The following is a 20930-nucleotide window of genomic DNA, read 5'->3' on the forward strand; positions in this document are numbered from 1 at the left end:
TTTTCTTCTTTTTAATTTTAAATTGAGATTATGAACATATTTTATGCAGGTTAATATATCCTTTTCATGTAAAATTTAACTGAAACCAGTTCTAGCACATTAACGACAACAAGAGAAATTCTCCAGCTTATTATAAACATCCTTCAAGAAACCTGAAATGCATGTCCTCTGGAAATAATTTTGCTGGGATTTGGGTTATTATTAAAATCCTCTCAGAATTCTATCACTGGTGTCTAACGTGCCTCAAAGCCCTTTTCTGCAACTGATCAGAGATAAACTCTTTCTGGTCTTGGCAGTATATTCTCAGTAGTGAAATGGGGCCAAGAAAAGGGGCTCTTTTCCTGAGACCGGGAAGACACTGAAAAAGACAAGGCATGTGGGTCCTGGGCTGACCACTCAATAGAAGGCCGGTTACTAACTATGACAGAATGAACCACATCGTTTCTATCCATTCTGAATGCTCTGATCTTTCAGGTTCCATGAGAGGAGGCAGGTTTACTGTAGGCTTGAAAAACAATTTTTTAGGGGCGCCTGGGTGGCTCAGTCGGTTAGGTGTCCAACTTCAGCTCAGATCATGATCTCACAGTTCGTGAGTTCAAGTCCCAAGTTGTGCTCTTTACTGACAGCTCAGAGCCCAGAGCCACTTTGGATTCTGTGTCTCCCTCACTCTGCCCCTCTTCCCGGCTCACGCTCTGTCTCTCTTTCTCTCTCAAAAGAAATAAACATTAACACATTTTTAAGACATTTTTTAATGTTTACTTATTTTTGAGAGAGTAACAGAGTACAAGTGAGGCGGGGCAGCAGGGGGAAGGTGGTACAGAGAAAGAGGGAGACACAGAATCCAAAGCAGGCTGCAGGCTCTGAGCTGTCAGCACGGGGCCTGATGCAAGGCTCGAACCCAGAAGCTGTGAGATCATGACCTGAGCTGAAGTCGGACACTCCACTGATGGAGCCACCCAGGTGTTCTGTTTACTGTAGACTAAACTAGAGAGAACCACAGGTGAGTTGGTCTTGGTCACACACTCTTTACATGTCAGAGCTCTCTACCTGTGAGGGGTGTTAGGACATCACAGGACAGAGTAAACCCCAGCTGACACAGGGATAAGCCATTTAGGAAAGGTCCTCAGGAATGAAGGAAAGTCACCATACTCTTTAGATGCTGATTCTCATGTTTAATTTTCTCTTTGTTGATCAAAAAACAAAACAAAACAAAACAAAACACCATTCTCCCAACTAGGCTGAACCCTTCACTACAATGAAATAACAGTCCTCTCCCGATGTGAAAGACTCTATCCCTTCGGCAGTGACACAACCACAGCTGCCTACTGAGTTTGATAAGCCATTCAGAGCCACACTCAAACTTTCACACTCTTCAGATTCATCTGGAGTCTTGTTGAATTGTGGATTCTAATTCACTAGGGTCGATGGTGGGGTCTGAGCTTCTATCTTCCAACAAGCTCCTAGGTGACAGCCAAGCTGATGACCCACGGACTGCACTTTGAGCAGTGAAGACTCAGACCTCCGATCACAGATCTATGTCCTCAATCATTCATTCACCCCACACACACTCTGTAAGCTCCAGCACCTCTACTGGGGACCCAGTGATGAGGAGAACAAGTCCGTGATGATTTTAAAACTAGTTTTAACAAACATTTAAAACTTCTGTGCACCAAGAACACAATCAACAGAGGGAAAAGGCAACCTACAGGATGGGTGAAAATATTTTCAAATTATTTAACTGACTAGAAGGTAATATCCAGAATATATAAAGAGCTCCTACAACTCAACAACAAAACAAACAACCTGATTTTTAAAAATGGGGAAAAGACGGGAGAGGGGGCAAGATGGCAGAGAAGTAAGGAGCTCCGTACTTGCACTCGCGCNGGAAAGACTTGAATAGATACTTCTCCAAAGAAGATACACAAATGGTCAACAAGAACATGAAAAGATGTCCAACATCGCTAATTGTTAGGGAATTGCAAATTAAAACCACCGCGAGATACCATCTCACACCCGTTAAGATGGTTACTAGCCAAAAAAACAAAACAGAAAACCAGAAAAGAACAGTGTTGGCAAAGATGTAGAGAAACTGAATCCTTGCATCCCTGTGCACTGTTGGTGGGAACGTGAAATGGTACAGCTGCTGTGGCAAACAGTATGGCAATTCTTTAAAACATTAAAAATAGAATCACCACACGACAGCAATTCCTGTTCTAGATATATGTCCACAAGAACTAAAATCAAGAACTCAAAAAGATATTTGTATAACAGTGTTCACAGTGGCATCATTCACAATAGCTAACGTGTGAAGCCACTCTAGTGTCTATGGACAGATGAATGAATAAGCAGAATGTGGCATCTACATCCAAGCACATATTATTCAGCTTAAAAAAAAAAAAAGAAATTCTGACACCTGTTGCAACATGGATGGTCCTTGACAATGTTATGCTAAGTGAAATAAGCCAGTCACAACAAGATACATACCTCTTGCACGAAGTACCTCATGTAATCAAATTTATAAAGACAGAAAATGGGGGAGGGGGCGTTTGATGGAAGAGGGGAGGGAGGGGCGTTGTTTAATAAATACAGAGTTTTGCAAGATGAAAAGATTTGTGGAGATCGTTTGCACAGCAATGTGAATGTACTTAACACTACTGAACTGTACACTTAAAAATGGCTAAGATGGTATGTTTTCTGTGACGTGTACTTTAGCACAACTAAAAGAAAACAGTCCCCACTGTCTACACAATCTAAGGTATCTACAATGTACAGCCATTGTAGTATAAGAAACGTAGAAGTCACGTTGTATAAAGGAACCACGTGGTTCTAGTGGAGAGGAAAGTCCGATCAGGCGGGTAAATATAACTTCGATGTGCTGTGGGAAGTGCTAAAATACAGGTAAGGTGCTGTGGAGGCCCCAAACACAGGCCCGGAAGTCAGGTGGATGGGGAGGTGGTGGCCTGAGAGCCAGTTGCGCGGCCAGTGGGAGGAAAGGAAGGAGCCCGGGCATCCTGAGAAGTAGCAGACGGGCTTCGGGCACCAGTGGACATAGGGGTGAGGGAGAAGGTACCTAGATTTTGGATGGGACAGCCATTCCCTGAGGCCGGGATATCCCAGGTGGAGCAGGGCTGGGGGACATGATGGGTCCGTGTGGCCGCGATGAACTGGGGGTGCATGCGGAGCCTCCAGGACAAAGGCATCATGAACAGTCGGAGGAAGCAATCTGGACCTGACTTGAAGATGCACGTGAGAGAACAGATGGGCTGCCCGGTGGCTCAACTGGGACAGTGTCGCCTCTCCCTGGTAATCTGTTCAAGGAGAAGAGCATCCCAGAGACAGCCAACACCCCGGACAGGTGGAGGAGGGGAAGCAGCCTCCCCGTGTGGGGACGGGCAGCAGCCAGGAAGGAGAGCAGTCAGCTGGGGTGGTGGTGGACGGTCCACGTTCACCTCCAGGAACAAGGACGGGGATGCCTTGAGGGGTCAGAAATAACAACTTCCCTGAAAAGTGTCTTATGAGTTGGTGATGGGGGAGCACTGACTCCGGAGGCATAACAGGTGCCCAGACTACTAGATTTGCGGGTAAGTGAGGCTCCAGGGGCAGGAGGACTCCAAAAGAAGGTCGTTGGGGAGCCACCTCTCTGAGGGGAGTGGCGGCTCTGCAGGAGGACGAGGTGGGGCAGCAGGTGCCGGGCAGAGCCACCTGCAGCGGGGGACAGCCCAGTCTGTCCTTACGTCATCGCTCACAGGAAGCTGTGCTTCATGCGGGAAGCAAGGGGGAGCCAAGGGAGTATTTTCGGCAGGAAAAGGACACGGTTGGAGTTGTGTTTGGGAACAATCTCTAGGTGGCCACGTGGAGGATGGATCCGAGCGGGACAGACAGGATGGAACAGGCCCACTGGGAAATCTGGGGTAATTAAGCCCATCATGTTCCTGATTTGTCTGTGTCTCGGATCTTTTGCTTGCAAGAGATCATTTTCTCCTTAGAGAAAAGAGGTAGCCTGAGCCTTCTGGCTACTGGCTACTACGTACAAGTGCCTTAATTACAGAGGTGACGAGGGTGTTAACTCAGAGGCAGGAGTGTACAAAAGTTCATTGAGCCCAGGGACACCTGGGTGGCTCAGTAGGTCTGACTTTTGGTTTGGGCTCAGGTCACCATCTCACAGCTTCATGGGTTTGAGCCTTGCACTGGGCTCTGTGCTGACAGTGCGGAGCCTGCGTGAGATTCTCTCTCCCTCTCTCTCTCTCTGGCCCTCCCCCACTCACACTCAAAATAAATAAATAAACTTTTTAAAAATGTTCATTGAATCCGAAGGACTGTATTCTCTTCTCTTTCGGTTAGTTTTGGGGTCCTGATTACCCTCCTCTCAAATCCATATTTCCTGTTGCCATTCTTTAAGCACTGAGGTCTTGCCTCCACAATCACAGAAACTGTTTCCTCTTCCTCCACTTGACCTCCAAATCAATAACTGACCCAATACAGTAAAAATCAATCAAATGCACATCTGATTTTTCTCTGTTTCTTCAGAAACAAGGAAGCAATGACAGCTTTTCCTGGAAGTTTCTGCATTAGCCCCACAAGTTCTGGGGGCTCTGCCATGGGGAAACGACACATTTTACGTTTTGCTAAAGTCCTCCCTTGGCCCCAAAAAGAAGAAGAAGCACTGGTGTAGAAACAATGACTCCCTGTCAGTGTTTATGGTTATTAGACAGAACGATCACACTGCCAGTCAGAGACCCTTGGTGACGGTGTGTGGCCTCGTTCGTTATGTGATAAGATAACTTGGAAAGCGGGCTGTGTCCTGCTTGTTTGTGAAAAAAGAGGAGGGTCAGCCTGTGCATCTTGATTACAAAATGTCTAAAATGCCTTGTTCCTCTCTTTTTTCCTCTTGAATCCTATTATTTTTGAAACCTCCCAGCCACTCCCAGTCTCTGGCATACGTACTTCCCACAAAATGCCGTGCTGTCTCGGAAACATACAAAAAGGCCCCCACTTTTATGCTTTGAGGGTGAAAACACAAGGAAACGCGTCTGTGATTTTTGCCTGCTGGAGTCCAGAGGGCCCATCAGGAGCTGGCAGTTAAGATTTACAGTTAAGATGAGTGATATGGAGGGGTGCCTGGGTGGCTTAGTCAGTTAAGCGTCCGACTTCGGCTCAGGTCATGATCTTGAGGTTCACGAGTTTGAGACGTGTGCTGTCAGTGCAGAGCTCGCTTGAGATCCTCTGTCCCCTTTTCTCTCTGCCCCTCCCTTGCTTATTCTCTCTCTCTCTCTCAAAAATAAATAAACTTAATTAAAAAAAAAAAAGATGAGTAAGACGGAATCTATAAGCCCCCAGCAGAGGAACTGGCACATAGCAGGTACTCAATAAACATTCTTCCCTCTTGTTAAAGAGGTGCCAGGGTCAGTGGGCAGCTTGACTTCTTGAGGTGACCATGTGCTGACATCACTCCGGAGAGAGGGCAGCTGCGGCTCTGGGGTCTATAACCACTCCAGGAAGCACTGGTTCATGGTGATGATAGCAAAATGGAATTGGGACAGAACTGAACACCTAAACTTGTGCCAGGCCCAGGAGAAAAGATGTCTCCAAGTTATTTTCTAAAATATCCACCAAGGCCCGCGTGAGTCAACAAGTATCTATTGACTTTAGTCTCAGCTACCATCAAGACTTATTGATCTGAGAGCTAAATATCGACCAAATTGAGACTAAGGTCAATGCTGCCCTCCTGGGAGAATAAAGCTGAATAGTAACTGAAACTTGCAGACGCTAGGCCTGATTATTTGTGACTCTAAACTGCTGGTCAGCCAGAGTCCCATTCAAAGTCAGCTCTTTTCTTTATCATATATTGCTCTAGGTATGAACTGGTGTCCAAACTGACTCGTTTCTGGAAAATTTGGTGTAGAAAATGTTAAGTCTTTTCGTCTTGTAAGCAATTAACAGATAATCTGGTACTTAAGAAATGTTATTGGAGATACTACCATAAAACAAAGAATCCCTGTGATGCATATAATTAGATGCATATAAATCACATAACTGCCCCGATTAACTTTCTGTGAAGATTAAGAATGTCCTATGTTGAATCTGCATCGGGAGGAGCACACCAGCTCGAACAAACACACAAACAAAACTCAAACAAACAAAACTCTTAGTCACAACAAAAACTTGTGACTAAGACCAGAGTTATTTTTGAAAATACTGTTGACTCTGCTCTGCTTATAACTGGCCCCTCAAGTGCTTAATGCAGCATTTTGTACCCCATAAATGTACAACTGATTTTTGTTCAATGGATAAATGAGAGGTGCGACCCCCAGGCTGTGGACTAGAGATAGTTGTCCATTTAAGACCAACAACACAGCCAAGGGGTCATCTACCAGGGCAGTGGGGCTGTCTTCACAGAAGGATCAACACACCTGTGAGGCATGGGAACTCACTTTTCTTAAACGGAGTGTGTGCCCTAACATGCAAAACTGGGGATCGGGAGTGAAGAACTTATTAGGAAAGTTAACTATGGCAACATGCAAAAAGCACTTTTTGGGGGGCACCTGGGTGGCTCAGTCGGCTGAGTGTCCGACTTTGGCTCAGGTCATGAGTCTTGCACTTTGCTGACTTTGCATCTCAAGGCACCCATCTGTAAAAGCAGAATGACAAAACCAACTCTACTGAGCTGGCGTGCAGAGTCAATAACAAATCCCTATCATGCTAGACACTGCTCTGGGTATGGAGGATACAGCAGTGACCACAGCAGACAGGCTCCCTGCCTTCATGGGCCATACATTCTGGTAGAAGAGAGAGGCAACTAATAGATAAATATAAAGCACATCAAGGTACCTCTCATCAGGGAGTGCCATCAGAGGGTGAGCAGAGTTTTATATAGGATTTCAAGAAGGTTTCTCCATCAAGGTGACAGCTGAATAGAGAGACCTGAGGGGGTGAGTAGATAAGCCACAACCATATCCTGGGGAGAATGTTCCAGGCAGAGTGAAGAACTGGTGCAAAGGTCCTTCCAGAGCATTCTTGGTATGTCTAAGGACTAGCAAGGAGGCTGGTGTGGCCAGAAAGGAACAAGGAAGGGGGTCAGTGGCCAAAATGTTGTCAAAGAAGTAGTGTAGGCTAGATCATATTCAGGTGTTTTCCAATATGGTAGCCACTAGTCCAATGTGGCTTCCAAGCACTTAAAATGTGGTTCTGAAATGAGGTGTGCAGTAGGCATAAAATATACACTGGATTTTGAAGTCTTTGCAGAATAAAAAGCATGTAAAATATTTCATTAATAATTTTTGTATACATTATATGCTTAAATGATACTATTTTTGTTATATTGGGTTAAATAAACCATATTATTAAAATTGGTTTCACTTATTTCCTTTTACTTCTTCAATGTGGCTACTAAAAACGTTAAACTACATATATGGCTTGCACGGTATAGGGCATTAGAGACCACAGTAAGGAATTTGGCATTTATACTGATCAATATGGGAAGTAAATAGAAATGCACATAAAGCGCTTAGCATATTTCCCAGAACAGAGTGGAAACTGTTCTGAAACTAGAATTCCATTCACAGAAAAACTGCTCAAATGTAAAGGCAAATAAAGATATTAGGGGGAAAGACATTAGCTTCAAGAAAGAATAATAACAAAACTAGTAAATGTTTGGTTCAAATAATTGTTTAGAATATAGTGATGAATGGATAAAGAAGATGTGATATATAGATATCGATAGATATAATATAGAGATAGATACACAGTGGAATATTACTAGGCAATGAAAAAGACTGAAATCTTGCCATTTGCAGCAACGTGGATGGAACTAGAGTATATTATGCTAAATGAAGTAAGTCTGTCAGAGGAAGACAAATATCATATGACTTCATTCATATGTCTAATTTAAGAAACAAAACAGATGAACATACGGGAAGGGAAAGAAAAATAAGATAGAAGCAGAGAGGGGGGCAAACCATAAGAGACTCTTAAATACAGAGAATAAACTGAGGGTTGCTGGAGGGGAGGGGAGTAGGGAGAAGGGCTAAATGGGTGATGGGCATTAAAGAGGGCACTTGTTGGGATGAGCACTGGGTGTTATATGTAAATGAGGAATCCCTGGGTTCTATTCCTGAAACCAATACTACACAGTATGCTAACTAACTTGATTTTTAAATTTTTTTTAAGTTTATTTTTTTTGAGACAGAAAGAGAGACAGATTACAAGTGGGGGAGGGGCAGAGAAAGAGGGAGACAAAGAATGTGAAGCAGGCTCCAGGCTCTGAGTTGTCAGCACGGAGCCCGATGCGGGGATCAAACTCACGAACTGTGAGATCATGACCTGAGACGAAGTTGGACATTTAACGGACTGAACCACCCAGGTGCCCCAACCCACTTTGAATTTAAATAAATAAATTTAAAAAAAAAGAATGCAGTGGTGAAATTTAATGAACTGGCAATTAATGATTTTTGAAATATGAAACATAAAGTAAAATAAAAAAGGATCTGACAAACATATAAAACTTCATACATTCCTAAATTCCCAATGGGTCAGAGAAAAACAGGCAAAAAAAGAAAAAAGTATTTCATTTTAGCCATCCTCATAGGTGTGAACTTTGAGATTAAATATTTTTCATGAGCTTACTGATTATTTGTGTATCTCCTTTGGTGAAATGCATATTTCAGACTTCTGATTTTTTTGTAGTCTTGTCTTTTTACATCCTATTGATTTGTAGGTGTTCAGATATTCTAGAAAAGAACCTTTGTTAGATGTATGCATGACAGATTAGACATGCAATTAGACAAGTGTATGATCCTTATCTAATTTTTGTAAAGTAGGGGTTAGGGATTGTTTTTCATATGACATCCAACAGACCCATCACCTTATATTGGCAAGTAATCCCTGTACTGCCCCGCAATGCCTCTTTTGTCATAAATCAAGTGACAGTACATAACTAGATCTGTTTGGGGCTCTTTATTCTATTCCTTTGTATCAATTTATCTATCTTTGTGCTAATACTATAGTTTATTAATTATTGTGGCTTTAAGATAAATCTTGGGAATTGACGTATAAATTCTCCACTGTTTTCTTTTCCTTCAAGATTATCTTGGCCACATTTTAGAATAGGGTTGCCAATTTATCTCCCCCTCTGTCTATCTCTCTGTCTCTCATACAAATATACAACCGCTAAGCAATACTGGAAACAAAGTAAAAACAATATAATTAGAAGCTTAAAATTGTTCATGTTCATGCACACGTACTGATATAAATCAGTGAACAAATAAATGAGGGAAGGTGTCCAGCTCTTCTTTACAAAAGAATTTCAAGTAGTAAATGTAGAGGGATTAAGGAAAATAGAAAATCACTATTAGCACACCATACTAATAACTGCTGCAAGCAAAATCCATCGATGAATGCTAGAAGTGTGGGTAAAATTTCAAGGAGAAACATGATATTGACTTAGACTTCACGTTATCTCCCCTGAAATATTTATTAATTACTGTGTTAATTCACACAGATCCACAAATTCTTTGATACTCCTCCCTCAGGACAGGGAGCTCGTCTCCTTCCCTTGGATGTGAACCAGACTTAATGACTGGAGCCTCACAAATAAAGTATGGAAAGTGAAAAATAACTCTGTAACTTTGTACAGAGAAACCTGGCACAGGCCACCCTAACCAAGTGATCGCAATTAATGTCACCTTTAATAAGACAGATCGACATCATGCATCCCTGAAAAGATGCACTGAGAAGGAAAGATCACCTCTGCATTCTACTCCATAATCCAGAACCTCATGTCATCTCTACTCACCAGAAAACCTCAAAGAAAGGCAAATCAAAGGACATTGTAAAAAAAAAAACTGGTTAATACTCTTTAAAAACATCAAGGCCATGAAAGAAAAAGAATGACTGGGGAATGTCACAGATTGGAGGAAACTCAGGACACATGACAACTAAATGCAATGTGATAACTTGGACTGGGTCCTGGAACAGAACAAGAACATAAGTGGAAAAACTGCTGAAATCCGTTCAAAGTCTGGGGTGTGGCTAATGGCAATGTGCTGATGGTAATCTTACTTTTGAAAAATACACCATGGCTATGTGAGATGCTAACATTAGGAGAAGCTGGGTGAAGGGCAGATGGGCACTCTCCGTTTTTTCCCAATCCTTCTGTGATCCTAAACTTATTTCAAAATAAAAGGCTATGACATATTTTCTGGAAGGTTCTTCAGCAGTCTCTCCAGAGTGGTTATCAGGGACATGTATGCAAGCAGGCCCATATTCCATTTAATACCTTCCTGAGTGTGACTTTTTTTTCTTTCTTTTTGCAAAGTAGCATTTATAACGAAATATGTGTTCTGTTTTGAGTTTTAGAAAGCCACTCTGGGAACAAGATGTCGGGAGAAGATGTCCCAAAAGCTGACCCAAGCAGAGAGAATGTCCTTGCTTGGGGATCAAAGCACCGAGAGCTATCAGCATGGTTGGAGTCAGTAAAGCTACAACTTGGGCTCTGCGGTGTGTTTAAGGCTTGAGGGGATAGCAACAAACAGAATAGGGTCACTCACCAGGGCGACTTTCCTTTGTGGTTTCAGCAGCTTCGGTTTATGGAACGTGGCGGCTATGGGGGCTGAGGAAACATGTCAAGAGTTTAGCTTGTAATTCTCCCTGGACTCTTAATGTCCACATATCATGAGCCACAAAGACATACTCTGGGGAGACTCACGGACCCCTTCCTGCCCCTATGGAAGAACTCCAGTTTCTGATCTAGGTACCACTGGGTGCCCCTCGATGGAGAGCAATTCGGCCCTAGTCTTAAGCCATGTCATCCCTTCCCATCATCAAGGTCAACGAAACAGCTCTACATAAAACACTGCCAGCTACAAAGAGGTAAGGGGTGCAGACAAGAACCAAGTGTGTTTGGTAAAGGCTGAGCCTGGGAACTTCCCAGGGGCTTCATTCTAACTACACACTAATAGTGAAAGCAGTGACCTTGACCCTCACAGCAGCCCTGAGAGATCATCAGGGAGGGTCTTATGGTCCCCACTTAACAGAGGAGAAAACCAAGGCTCTTCCCCACAATGTCATGTAATGAGCATTTCAATGATTCGGAACTTGAACTTGACCTTGAAAGTCAGACAGACCTCACCTCCAAGCCAGACTCCATCACTTAGCTCTCTGAGTCTCACTTTTATCTTTGGCAAAGTAGAGTACTATCTATTCTGATTGAATGAGATGTTACAGCAGGGTTCTCTGCCCCCCTTCCCCCCCGGATCTACACTTGGCTTGCCTCCCAGAATGCCCAGGCCTTCCAGCCTTTCTGTACACCCAACGTGTGTTCAGCCCGAGCACCAGTGTCATTCACCACATGACCTCAAAGGTCCCTGAGGGACAGCCTGTGAAACCCCACCTGAGGGATAAAATGTATCTTGTCTTGTTATTTAAATTGTTCACCTGGAAAGTCCTAATACTTCCAACTACATTTCAAATTATTTGAGGTATGAACGTCTCCCAAATTGGCCATGGTTATTTTAGGAGCTATCTGTACATGGTCTTAGTTCTCCTAACACAGGGGCAGTTCTTGCCTCCAGAGACACCCATCTTTCTCACCCACGTTGCTCTACATTATAATTGGAATCAAAGGCTAACTCTCGTTTTATCCCCAGGGCCAATCCAAAATAAACTACTTGGTTTACACCTTTAGAAAAATCAGAGGCTTCTTTCCCTTGAATGAACCAAGATGCTGACACCCCCTTGTCCCACCTTGTTATATGCAGGGCATGTTAATAGTTGAAATAATAGTTGAAATATATTTCAGTATGGGTGGAATATACTGTGGAATCAGTCTGTGTATGTTGACCCCCCCATCTCCCCACTAAAGCATGCTGGGCCAGTGCACCACCCCGAGCCCCACCTCAGTAATAAGGCTCAGTTATGACCAGGATCTAGGTGGGGTTCTCCAAGCCATGTAATCATTGGATGTCATGTCTTCCATCTGTCTCTTCCCCCTGCCCCGATCCCACTTCTAATCCCAGACCCAACCTGGATCAGTAGTGCTGGCTCCCATGCAGGTGCTTGCTTCCTACCTTTGGCAGGGACTGCAGGAGGCACGTCAGCCTTCTCCTTCCGCCTCTTGCCTTTCTTGGGTTGCAGTGGGGCCAAGCTGGTCACGCTGGTAACAGTCTCCCCTGAGCTGTAGAAGAGAAGAGACTTGGTGAAGGCAAAATCAGATTTGTTCCAGGGAAAGGGAAAGGAAGCAATAGTTTCTGTGTGCTTCCTGAGTACTTATCTAAGGTAAGGTTATCTTATGTCTGGATTGGGATCACTCTATGTTATTCTCCAGGGATGTCTGGAGGTCTGGGGCTGACCTGCAGCTAAGATAAGGATGTTGAGATGAGCTAGTTAGTGGTTTATAATGTGCTTTTTAAAGTTCACAGATCCCTGGAGAGATCCAGGGCCAGCTTGTCTACACACTTACGGATGTACAGATTGATAGTTTACACTGGTTTCATGAGTTACACAGTCTGGCTTGGCCACATCCATAGTAGGGTATTAAGATACCATTAGAAACTTCTGCTGGAGCTTCTGTAAAACCAAGATTCTTTGCACATATTTTTGTGGTTCAGAATCCAAAAACAGAGCCCCTCCTGTGCAACGAAGAAAGGAGATTGGGAGCTGCACCTGGAAGTCTCCAGGGTTCCCCCGTGATTGTTCACACTTTCTTCTGGAAGTCTCTAGGGACTCACATGATGGCTCATGCTTTCTTCTGGAAGTCTCCAGGGTCCCCCATAATGGGTCACGCATTCTTCTCTGCTGTACCTTTACCATCAGTAGAGGGTAAGTGGCTTCACCCTGAGGAGGACTGCAGGTGTCTTCAGTTATCAGCTATAGGTTGTAATCACTATAATATCAGATTCCTGGATGTGTTACGCATGATAACCCAGAATGACGGCACTGATAAATAAGCCTTATTATTACAGGTAAGACAAAGGCTCTAAGTGACAAAAGATACAAAGACTGGCCTGATGTGAAATCTTGATCCTACATGTGGGATGGAGTCTACACACTTTATTGAATGGATATCACTCTTATTTCAAGTGCATCGTATTGGCTCCAGCAACCCATAGGGAGGCCCCTTTTAGAATCTCTTATCCTGAGGCACATGTTCCATCTAGGCAGATGCAGTTACCAAGACAGACTATCTCCCTGATACATAAAGACTTTCGAGAAAGCCTTAAGTCTATGACCAACTGCCTAATAATCAAAATGAAGAAGGCAGTAAACAGCACGCAAGAGGAAAGACTCTTACCTATGAAAACATGCTAAAACTCCCTCACAAAAAAAATCCAAATTAAAACATACTGGAACTTCCTTTCTCCACATATCAGAATGGCAATAATCACATTGGAGGCAAAACACTATCTTGCCAAGAATGTAGACAATCAGACACTCAGATGTATGGCTGCTATGAGTGTAAACCCTTCCCAAAGGAGAATAACTTGGCAATAAGAATAACTTGGCAATCAGAATAATTTGGCAATCAGAATTACAGAGGCTTATACTCTGACCCAGCGATTTCACTTCTGGGAATTTATTCTGTGGATATCCTTGCACGTGTAAGAAATGTATGTATAAGATTCATCCTTACAGTGCTGTTGTTAATAGCAATAAGAACCCAAGTGCCCATCAGCATGGGACTGGTTAAGGAAATGATGATGAATCCACCAGTCCACACAGGGGCGGGGGGAGGGGGTCTCTGTTTCCGCAAAGAGGAGTAAGAAGCTATTTATGCATGATGAGAAAAGATACATCATTAAGTGGAAAAGCTGGGTGTTGGACAATGTGTAACACATGCCCCTTTTGTATAAAAGTAGGGAAAAATAAAAATAAATAAAAACATATGTTAGCATATGCATACATGTGCATAAAGAAACTCTCGTACTATTCACAAGAATTTTAAAATAGTGGTTCCTTATAATGGGGTTGCTGAAGAACTAAGTAGATAGGAGTCCGGGCAGGAAGAATTATTGCTATATATTTTTTAGTCAATTATTTAACTTTTCAACTTTAATTATGAGACCATGTTACTGCATAATCACTGCAAAACAATAAGTTAAACACAAACAAATATCTCTATATATTTAATAAAAGCAGGTAGGGTATTCTAACATTGTCCTAGGGTTTTAAAGATGAACAAAGATTGGGGTCACCTGGGTGGCTCAGTTGGTTAAGCATCCGACTTCAGCCTAGGTCAAGATCTTGCCATTCTGGAGTTTGAGCCCCGCATCGGGCTCTGTGCTGACAGCTCAGAGCCTGGAGCCTGTTTCAGATTCTATATCTCCCTCTCTTTCTCTGCCCTTCCCCCACTCATGCTCTGTCTCTCTCTCTCTCTCTCAAAAATAAATAAACATTAAAAAAAATTTAAATGAGCCAAGATTGACTCACATTGTGGGGAAAATTCCAAGAATACAGATCACACTGAGTTTCCCCAAAGATGGCTTATTTTTACTGGGAACTGAACCTCTAACTGGCCATGGGTTTAGAGCCCAGGGTCAACTGTGTAAACTCACAAATATCCCAAAGGAATGTGCGTTTACAAAACGCTGACCACTAAGAGGAAACAAGGCATCAAAAACTCTCAGAATTGCTTAAATACACAACCACATGTACAGCTTCATCTCATAGCTTTAAGCTCTTGAAGTGTTTATTTTTTTTCTTTCCATTATAAATTAATGCATGTTCATGTTTTCAAATGGTAATTACAGGCATGGAGGGAAAAAAGAAAATAAATACATCTATCCTAACCAAAACACAACCTTCTTAAATACTTCCAGTCTTTTTCCTGTTTCTTGTTTAATTTTTTAATGGGCTTTATTTTTTTTAGAGAGAGTTTTTAGGTTCACAGCAAAATGGAGCAAAGGGTAAGAGATTTTTCAAATGTCCCCCCCTCCCTCCCCACACATATGCACCCTCCCCCATCAACACCCCTCACGGTGGTGGGACATTTGTTATAAGTGATGAACCTACGTCAATATATCATTAGCACCCAAAGTCCATAAATTACATTAGGGCTCACTTTGTGCGAGTTCCATGGGTTTGGACAAATACCTAATAAGATATCCACCACTGTAGTATCATAAAAAATAGTGGTACTGCCACAAAACTCTCTGTGTTCCAGCTATTCATTCCTCCTGCCCCCCACCCAACCTCTGGCAACCACTGATCTATTTACCATCTCCATAGTTTTGTCTCCTCCAGAATGTCATAGAGGGGAATCATATACTATATAGGCTTTTCAGATTGGCTTCTTTCACATAGTAATATGCATTTAAGTCTCCTCCATGTCTTTTCCTGGCTTGATAGCTCATTCCTTTTTCACCCTGAATGATATTCCATTGTCTAGATGTACCACGTCTTACTTACCCATTCCCCTACCTTAGGGTATGTTGGTGGATTCCAAATTTGGGCTATTATGAATAAAGCTCCCATAAACATCCATGTCCAAGTTTTTGTGTGGACACAAGCTTCAACTCTTTCTTGGTCTTTATGCATTGTGGTTTTCTGTAGTATTATTTTATAAGTTTGCACCCTTCTTTTTACCTAATCTATATTTTCTGTATTGTTATATCCTGATACTATTCCATTCAGAAGATAGGTAGGCCACAGTACTCAACCAGTTCCCTGACATCTAAGTAATACTTGATACGTGCATAATATTGTTATAAATATATCTGTGCATAATGGTTTTCTACTCTTAGACTTTTGTTTTAGGTTAGATTCTTAGAGCTGGAACTACTTGTTCGCAGAGGAGAAACATTTATTTTTTTAATGTTTTAATATTTATTTATCTACATTACACTAATTGTATCTAAAAATCTGTCTTTGATGCTTTTTAGTAAATGTTTCCCCTTTGAATGTGAAATTTAAGATAATTTTTGGAACTGTGTTTTTTTTTTTCAAGTAGTTTATTGTCAAGTTGATTTCCATATAACACCCAGTGCTCATCCCTACAAGTGCCTTCCTCCATGCCCATCTCCCCCTTCTCCCCCCACACCCATCAGTCCTCAGTTTGTTCTCAGCATTCAAAATAGTGGGGGAGGGGGAGAGAGGCAAACCATGAGAGACTCTTGAATGCTGAGAGGAGAACCATTTTAAAGGGTATTTAATCCCCACTATCAAAATGATTTCCAACAAGTTAGCACTACTTCATAGCCACTCTGTCAATGGATGTGGATATTTCTGTTTTCATCCTCTTTAAGAGTCAGTTTATCAGGTGTTTTTTGAAAAATTACTTAATGAATAAAAATGTGATCTTGCTTTTCCTTGCATTTCTCTGACAGTGAGGATGAACATTTCCAGTGTTTGTCTCATCATGTTTCCTCTTGTAAATGATGTGTGGACATCTGCTATTATTTATTAGGGTCTCGAGTTTTCTTAAAGATTTGCACGCACCCTTCACATCAGTCGGACATATTTATTGCAAACATTTTCCCCAATTCCCTTTGAATTTTGGCTTCTTATTAATGCACAGTGATCCATTTCTTTTTGCTAAATCATTCAGTATTTTTCTTTCTGTCTATCGCCTTTGAGCTTGGATCATCCTCGCCTGGTGTACCTCACACCTCACAGAATCAAATATTTCCTCCTTCCTCTTCTTTTTTCTTGGACTTAGTTCTTTAACTCTTTAATATAAAGTGAAAGTTTGGGGACACGATATATATAAATGTATGCTACCAGACCCAGGGCTTTCAGTAAGCTAAAAAAGATCTACTTTGTCATCATCGTTTTCCTTCTAAACAGCAAAACTGCACTGAACTAAATTTAGCCCTAATTCCTACTTCAACGATGAGAATTCATATACAGTGAGTCACCCCAGTGACATGACAGATGATTTCTCTCGCAAAATGTTATGTTCCCCCAATGAGCCAGCAAGCCTGGTAGAAATTTTCAACAAAGAAAGTCCACTTTATGATTCCCTGACAAGAAAGTTATTCTCTATCTTAGGTAGGAACAGGACTGTGTTTTGTCCCAGACACAAGGGAATGAGCGTTGCTGGAACCAGTCAAACCAAAACAGAGAGAAAACAGGCCAGAAACTCCAGCTAAATGAGTGAGCTGTGTGACTGGAAAGCAGCACTATTTGTGGTACACAGGGCTGTCTTTCTGGTTCCCATAAGGGTTGAGTGGCTGGCACACGTGGGAGGTATTTTAACAGGTACAAGGTTCTGGCCCAGACACCTCTTATAGGCGTCTCCCTCCCACAAAAGTTGGGCACCTCTCTTCTGTGGCACATGATGGCCGGATCCAGTGAATGGGCACTGGACAAGGGGCCGATGGCCTGCTAGGTTCCACTCTGACAAGAGAGGTGACCCCGGGCAAGTCACTCACTTCCTGGGCCTCATCCCCCAATCGGTAAAATGCGGAGATGTACACTTGCAATCAAACTCATGGGGTTATTATTAGGGTCAGACTGGCTGGCACGGCCTAACATAGATAGGGCATGAAGGGGCTCAGTAGCACTGACCCGAATCTCTGGTGTGTGGGTGCAATGGGGGACGCTTCACAGTGTTACCCAGGGAGAACAATGTTACCATGTGGGTATCTCCAGGACCCATGTCTTGACCCTGAGGTCTACCAACTTCAGTTTAAACTTTGGCCAAAAAAATCTTACTGCCCAAGATAGTACAGCACACCCTCCTGTTGCCACAGATACAGCTGTGTTGTCTAAGAATCAGCAAAGCACACAGCAGGTAGGTAAGGAGGAGAGGGAGTCTGTACGCCTGAGCAGACTCAGGGGTAAGGAGTGCTTTACCCTCTGCAAAGCACTGGGAAATGGGCATGACAGCCATAGTCTCCGACCCTCCCAGAGGGGAAAATGAAGCCTCGGAGAGGTCTAGGCAGGAGATGTGGGATCTGATCCAGGGCGGCCTGCCTCCTTGGCCCTGAAGCAAGGATTCTGAGCCCAGCCCAGACAACAGAGAATAAGAAAACTAGGACAGGAAGAGGGTAAATCAAGCCAGATCCACAATGGCTGCTCTGGGCTTAAACCAGCTCCCTAAAGAGAAGGTACTGAAAAGCGATATCAGCATTCCACTGCATCTAAGTCTGTACTAAATTTGGGACTGTTACAGCTGCTAAAGCCCTGCGTAGGTGGGAGCAAGAGGGGCCAACTTGAGTGCTGGGTACTTGAAGGCAAGAGCTTCGGCTGGTGCCTAAGACCAAGGGCCATCCTGGCCCAAGATTAGACAGAGGAGGAGGGGAGCACAATTCCTATATCTGGAATTGTCTGGAATAAGTGATGTCAGCTGTCAAAATAGAGGGGTAGGTTAGCCATGTGGAAATCCGGTGTCTTTACTTTATAGCTAAGAGTGTTTGGGAGTTGGGGGGGAAACACAATAAAACAGCACAAACTGAACTGATCCCATCAAAGTACATAATTATAACTAAAACCCAGCCACATCTTGCTTCCATAACTAAATGTGAGATCAAAGTACCCTCATATTGACCCACAGTGCCTGTGGCATATGGGTTCACAACCATCCATCAGTGACCAACTTAACACCCACCTCTCTCTGGGATAATACTAGAGGTACAGCTAACCATTCATTCTGAGGGGCTTTCATACATCCAACCCTCATGCCCCCAGATGCTGGTGTTTCCTTTGGTCCCGGGCAATCTTTGTGCCTCAAAATAGAAACTATGAATCAAAATGCTTCTTTGAGGTCTGTGTAATCTTGTTTCCTGTTGAACGAACAGGCGCCCTCATCCCTGGGCACACAGCTGTCTGTCATATGCTGCAGGGGGATTTGCTGAGTCTAAACTGTGATGCCAAGTGTTGTCTGTCAATCAAAAGAACCCAGCCCAGAAAGCCCTCCGTGAGTGGGGCTGACGAAGGTGTGCTGGCCCTGGTCGTGCCCACATCCCCCCAAGCCTGCTTCCTGGAGCCATTCACCCCACCCCGCCCCACCTCCCGAGCCCTTCTTCTCCATACTGTCCTTGACAGTCATTGCTTTAGTTGCCTGTTTTATCTTCAGAAATATCCACGTGCTTCCTTTCCTCTTGCCCACATATCTCTGTTTGACAACAACAATGCCTGATAAGGGTCCCCAGAGGATCATGAGCTCCTTGCCAAGCAGCTCTGTGCCCTCTTTTCCAAGATTTCATGCAGAACACTTATCACCCCGTAACACTGTGCCCTGCGACATCAAGTGTGGAATCTTAGAGGAACGCTGATCTCAACAACTATGGTGGCCACTCACTGTCATTATCAGTTACATTCAATTATATCTCAATAAGCTTGGGGGGGGGGAGTACAGTTACAGCCCCCACCCCCAGGTTGGTTGCTATGGAGAAAGGCCCAATGACTCATGTAAATAGGGCACATTTCCCAACATCTCTCTCTAGGCTTTGGAGCATGCTCTGTGGGCTTCCCCTACTACTGGACTACTCAAGTTTAATGGATACCACATGCCAGGAGCTGCTTCAAAGCTGCAGAATTCCACTCTCAAGATGGACAAAAGGTCCCACCCATCCACGGTGACTCCCTTGAAATGACTCTTTTTTTTATAAATGAGTAATACCCGCCAAGAACATAGAACCATATGTAATACGCAATGAGTGTTTAATGGGTTTCACCTACTATTGTCTTACCAGTATTATCATCATCATTATTATGGAATCTCCCTCAGAGTCCTTAAAGAGGGAGCCAGACATGACAGAGTTCTCTGCAGCCTGAGCCAGAACCGGTGCACGGAGAAAAGAGCGGCAGATGTTGGCGGTCACGGTGTGTTCTTCTCTGCTTGCTTCCATCCTATGGAGTTTTTGCACGCACGTTCCGAGCAGCATCAGAATAAAGCTGCTCCTTTGTGAGGGAGTTGCCAAAGTGTCTCCCCGTCTACAGCCTTCAGGGCCTCTTATCATAAATGGCTTACACAACCTGAGAAGTTCTGCTGGGGCCCCCCACTGTTCAAGCTCTTCCTTTGCAGTCCTTGCCAGCTTTGTGAAGCCTGGGCAGAGGCTTTCCCAGGCCACTGGTTTTGTTTGTGAAGTTAGGATCTCTGAATATGTACTGGTAAGATCATACCTCATTACTATGTAGTGGTTCCATGCAGTGTTGTCATCTTGGGTCGTAAGAAAAATGGCAGAGAGGTCACTGGGGTTATGTGCCCTGCATCTATTGCCCATACCGTTGAGGGTACGTGTTTGCATGGGATTGGCCCCACCCATCTTCTGGCCTCCATGCTTGGTTCAGGCTGGTCCCCTACCACCAAGGTGCGGTTGTGTTTGCTGGTCAGGAAGTGAGACGACTCCTTCATTAGGCCAGGCGGGAATGCACCTGCTTCCACCTCTCTCCTCCCAAGGGGGGTCAGCACTGCCCAGAGACAGGCTAGGAATGGATGCCATCACCCCAACAACCCTATGTCTTCTAGACAGAGCTGCCCCGAGGCCCACCCACTGCAGCACCCATAGTTAGATGAGCCAGGTCCCTTCCTGGGTAACACCGTCTGTGCTAGCTTCCTGTCACCTGGAATCAGAAGGTTCGTAAATAGTACAGAGGGGTAGCTATTTATCTAATAGTTGGCAGTTTTATTCCTATTCTTAGTCTGGGGAGACTAATTTGTGCCCTTCAGGGTTTTATGAGGATTAGAAATAAATCCTGTAAAGTGTTCACAAGAGGAGGGACATAGGCACACCGTGAGTAATTATGTGAAATTAGCCCACAGACACTGCTATCTTACTAAATCCTCACAATGACCCTGAGCAATAAGGACAAAAGCAAATCTGCACCCATTTTGTAGAGGGTGAAAAACTCTCGAGTGGCCTAAGGCCACCAAGCTCCTGGGTGTCACGGCTCCAGCTAATGCCAAATCCAGGTGGAATGGTTTTCTTTTTTAATATTTATTCAGTTTTGAAAGAGAGAGCATGAGAGGGGGAGGGGCAGATAGAGAGGGGGAC

General features: G+C 43.6%; 1 protein-coding gene across 1 annotated transcript in view; it reads right to left on the bottom strand.

Annotated features, from left to right (window-relative positions):
* The window catches only part of VSTM4 (V-set and transmembrane domain containing 4), a 110230-nt gene that overhangs the window by 22799 nt on the left and 66501 nt on the right, over nt 1–20930 (bottom strand). The window contains exons 6-7 of the mRNA XM_077746462.1: nt 12063–12169; nt 10545–10606 (exon numbers count right to left, since the gene is read on the bottom strand). Of these exons, the coding sequence (XP_077602588.1) occupies nt 10545–10606; nt 12063–12169 (169 nt within the window). The remainder of the gene's footprint in view (nt 1–10544; nt 10607–12062; nt 12170–20930) is intronic.

This window comes from Crocuta crocuta, unplaced genomic scaffold, assembly GCF_008692635.1.
Source record: "Crocuta crocuta isolate KB4526 unplaced genomic scaffold, BGI_CrCroc_1.0 scaffold28, whole genome shotgun sequence".
Classification (NCBI taxonomy): Eukaryota; Metazoa; Chordata; class Mammalia; order Carnivora; family Hyaenidae; genus Crocuta; species Crocuta crocuta.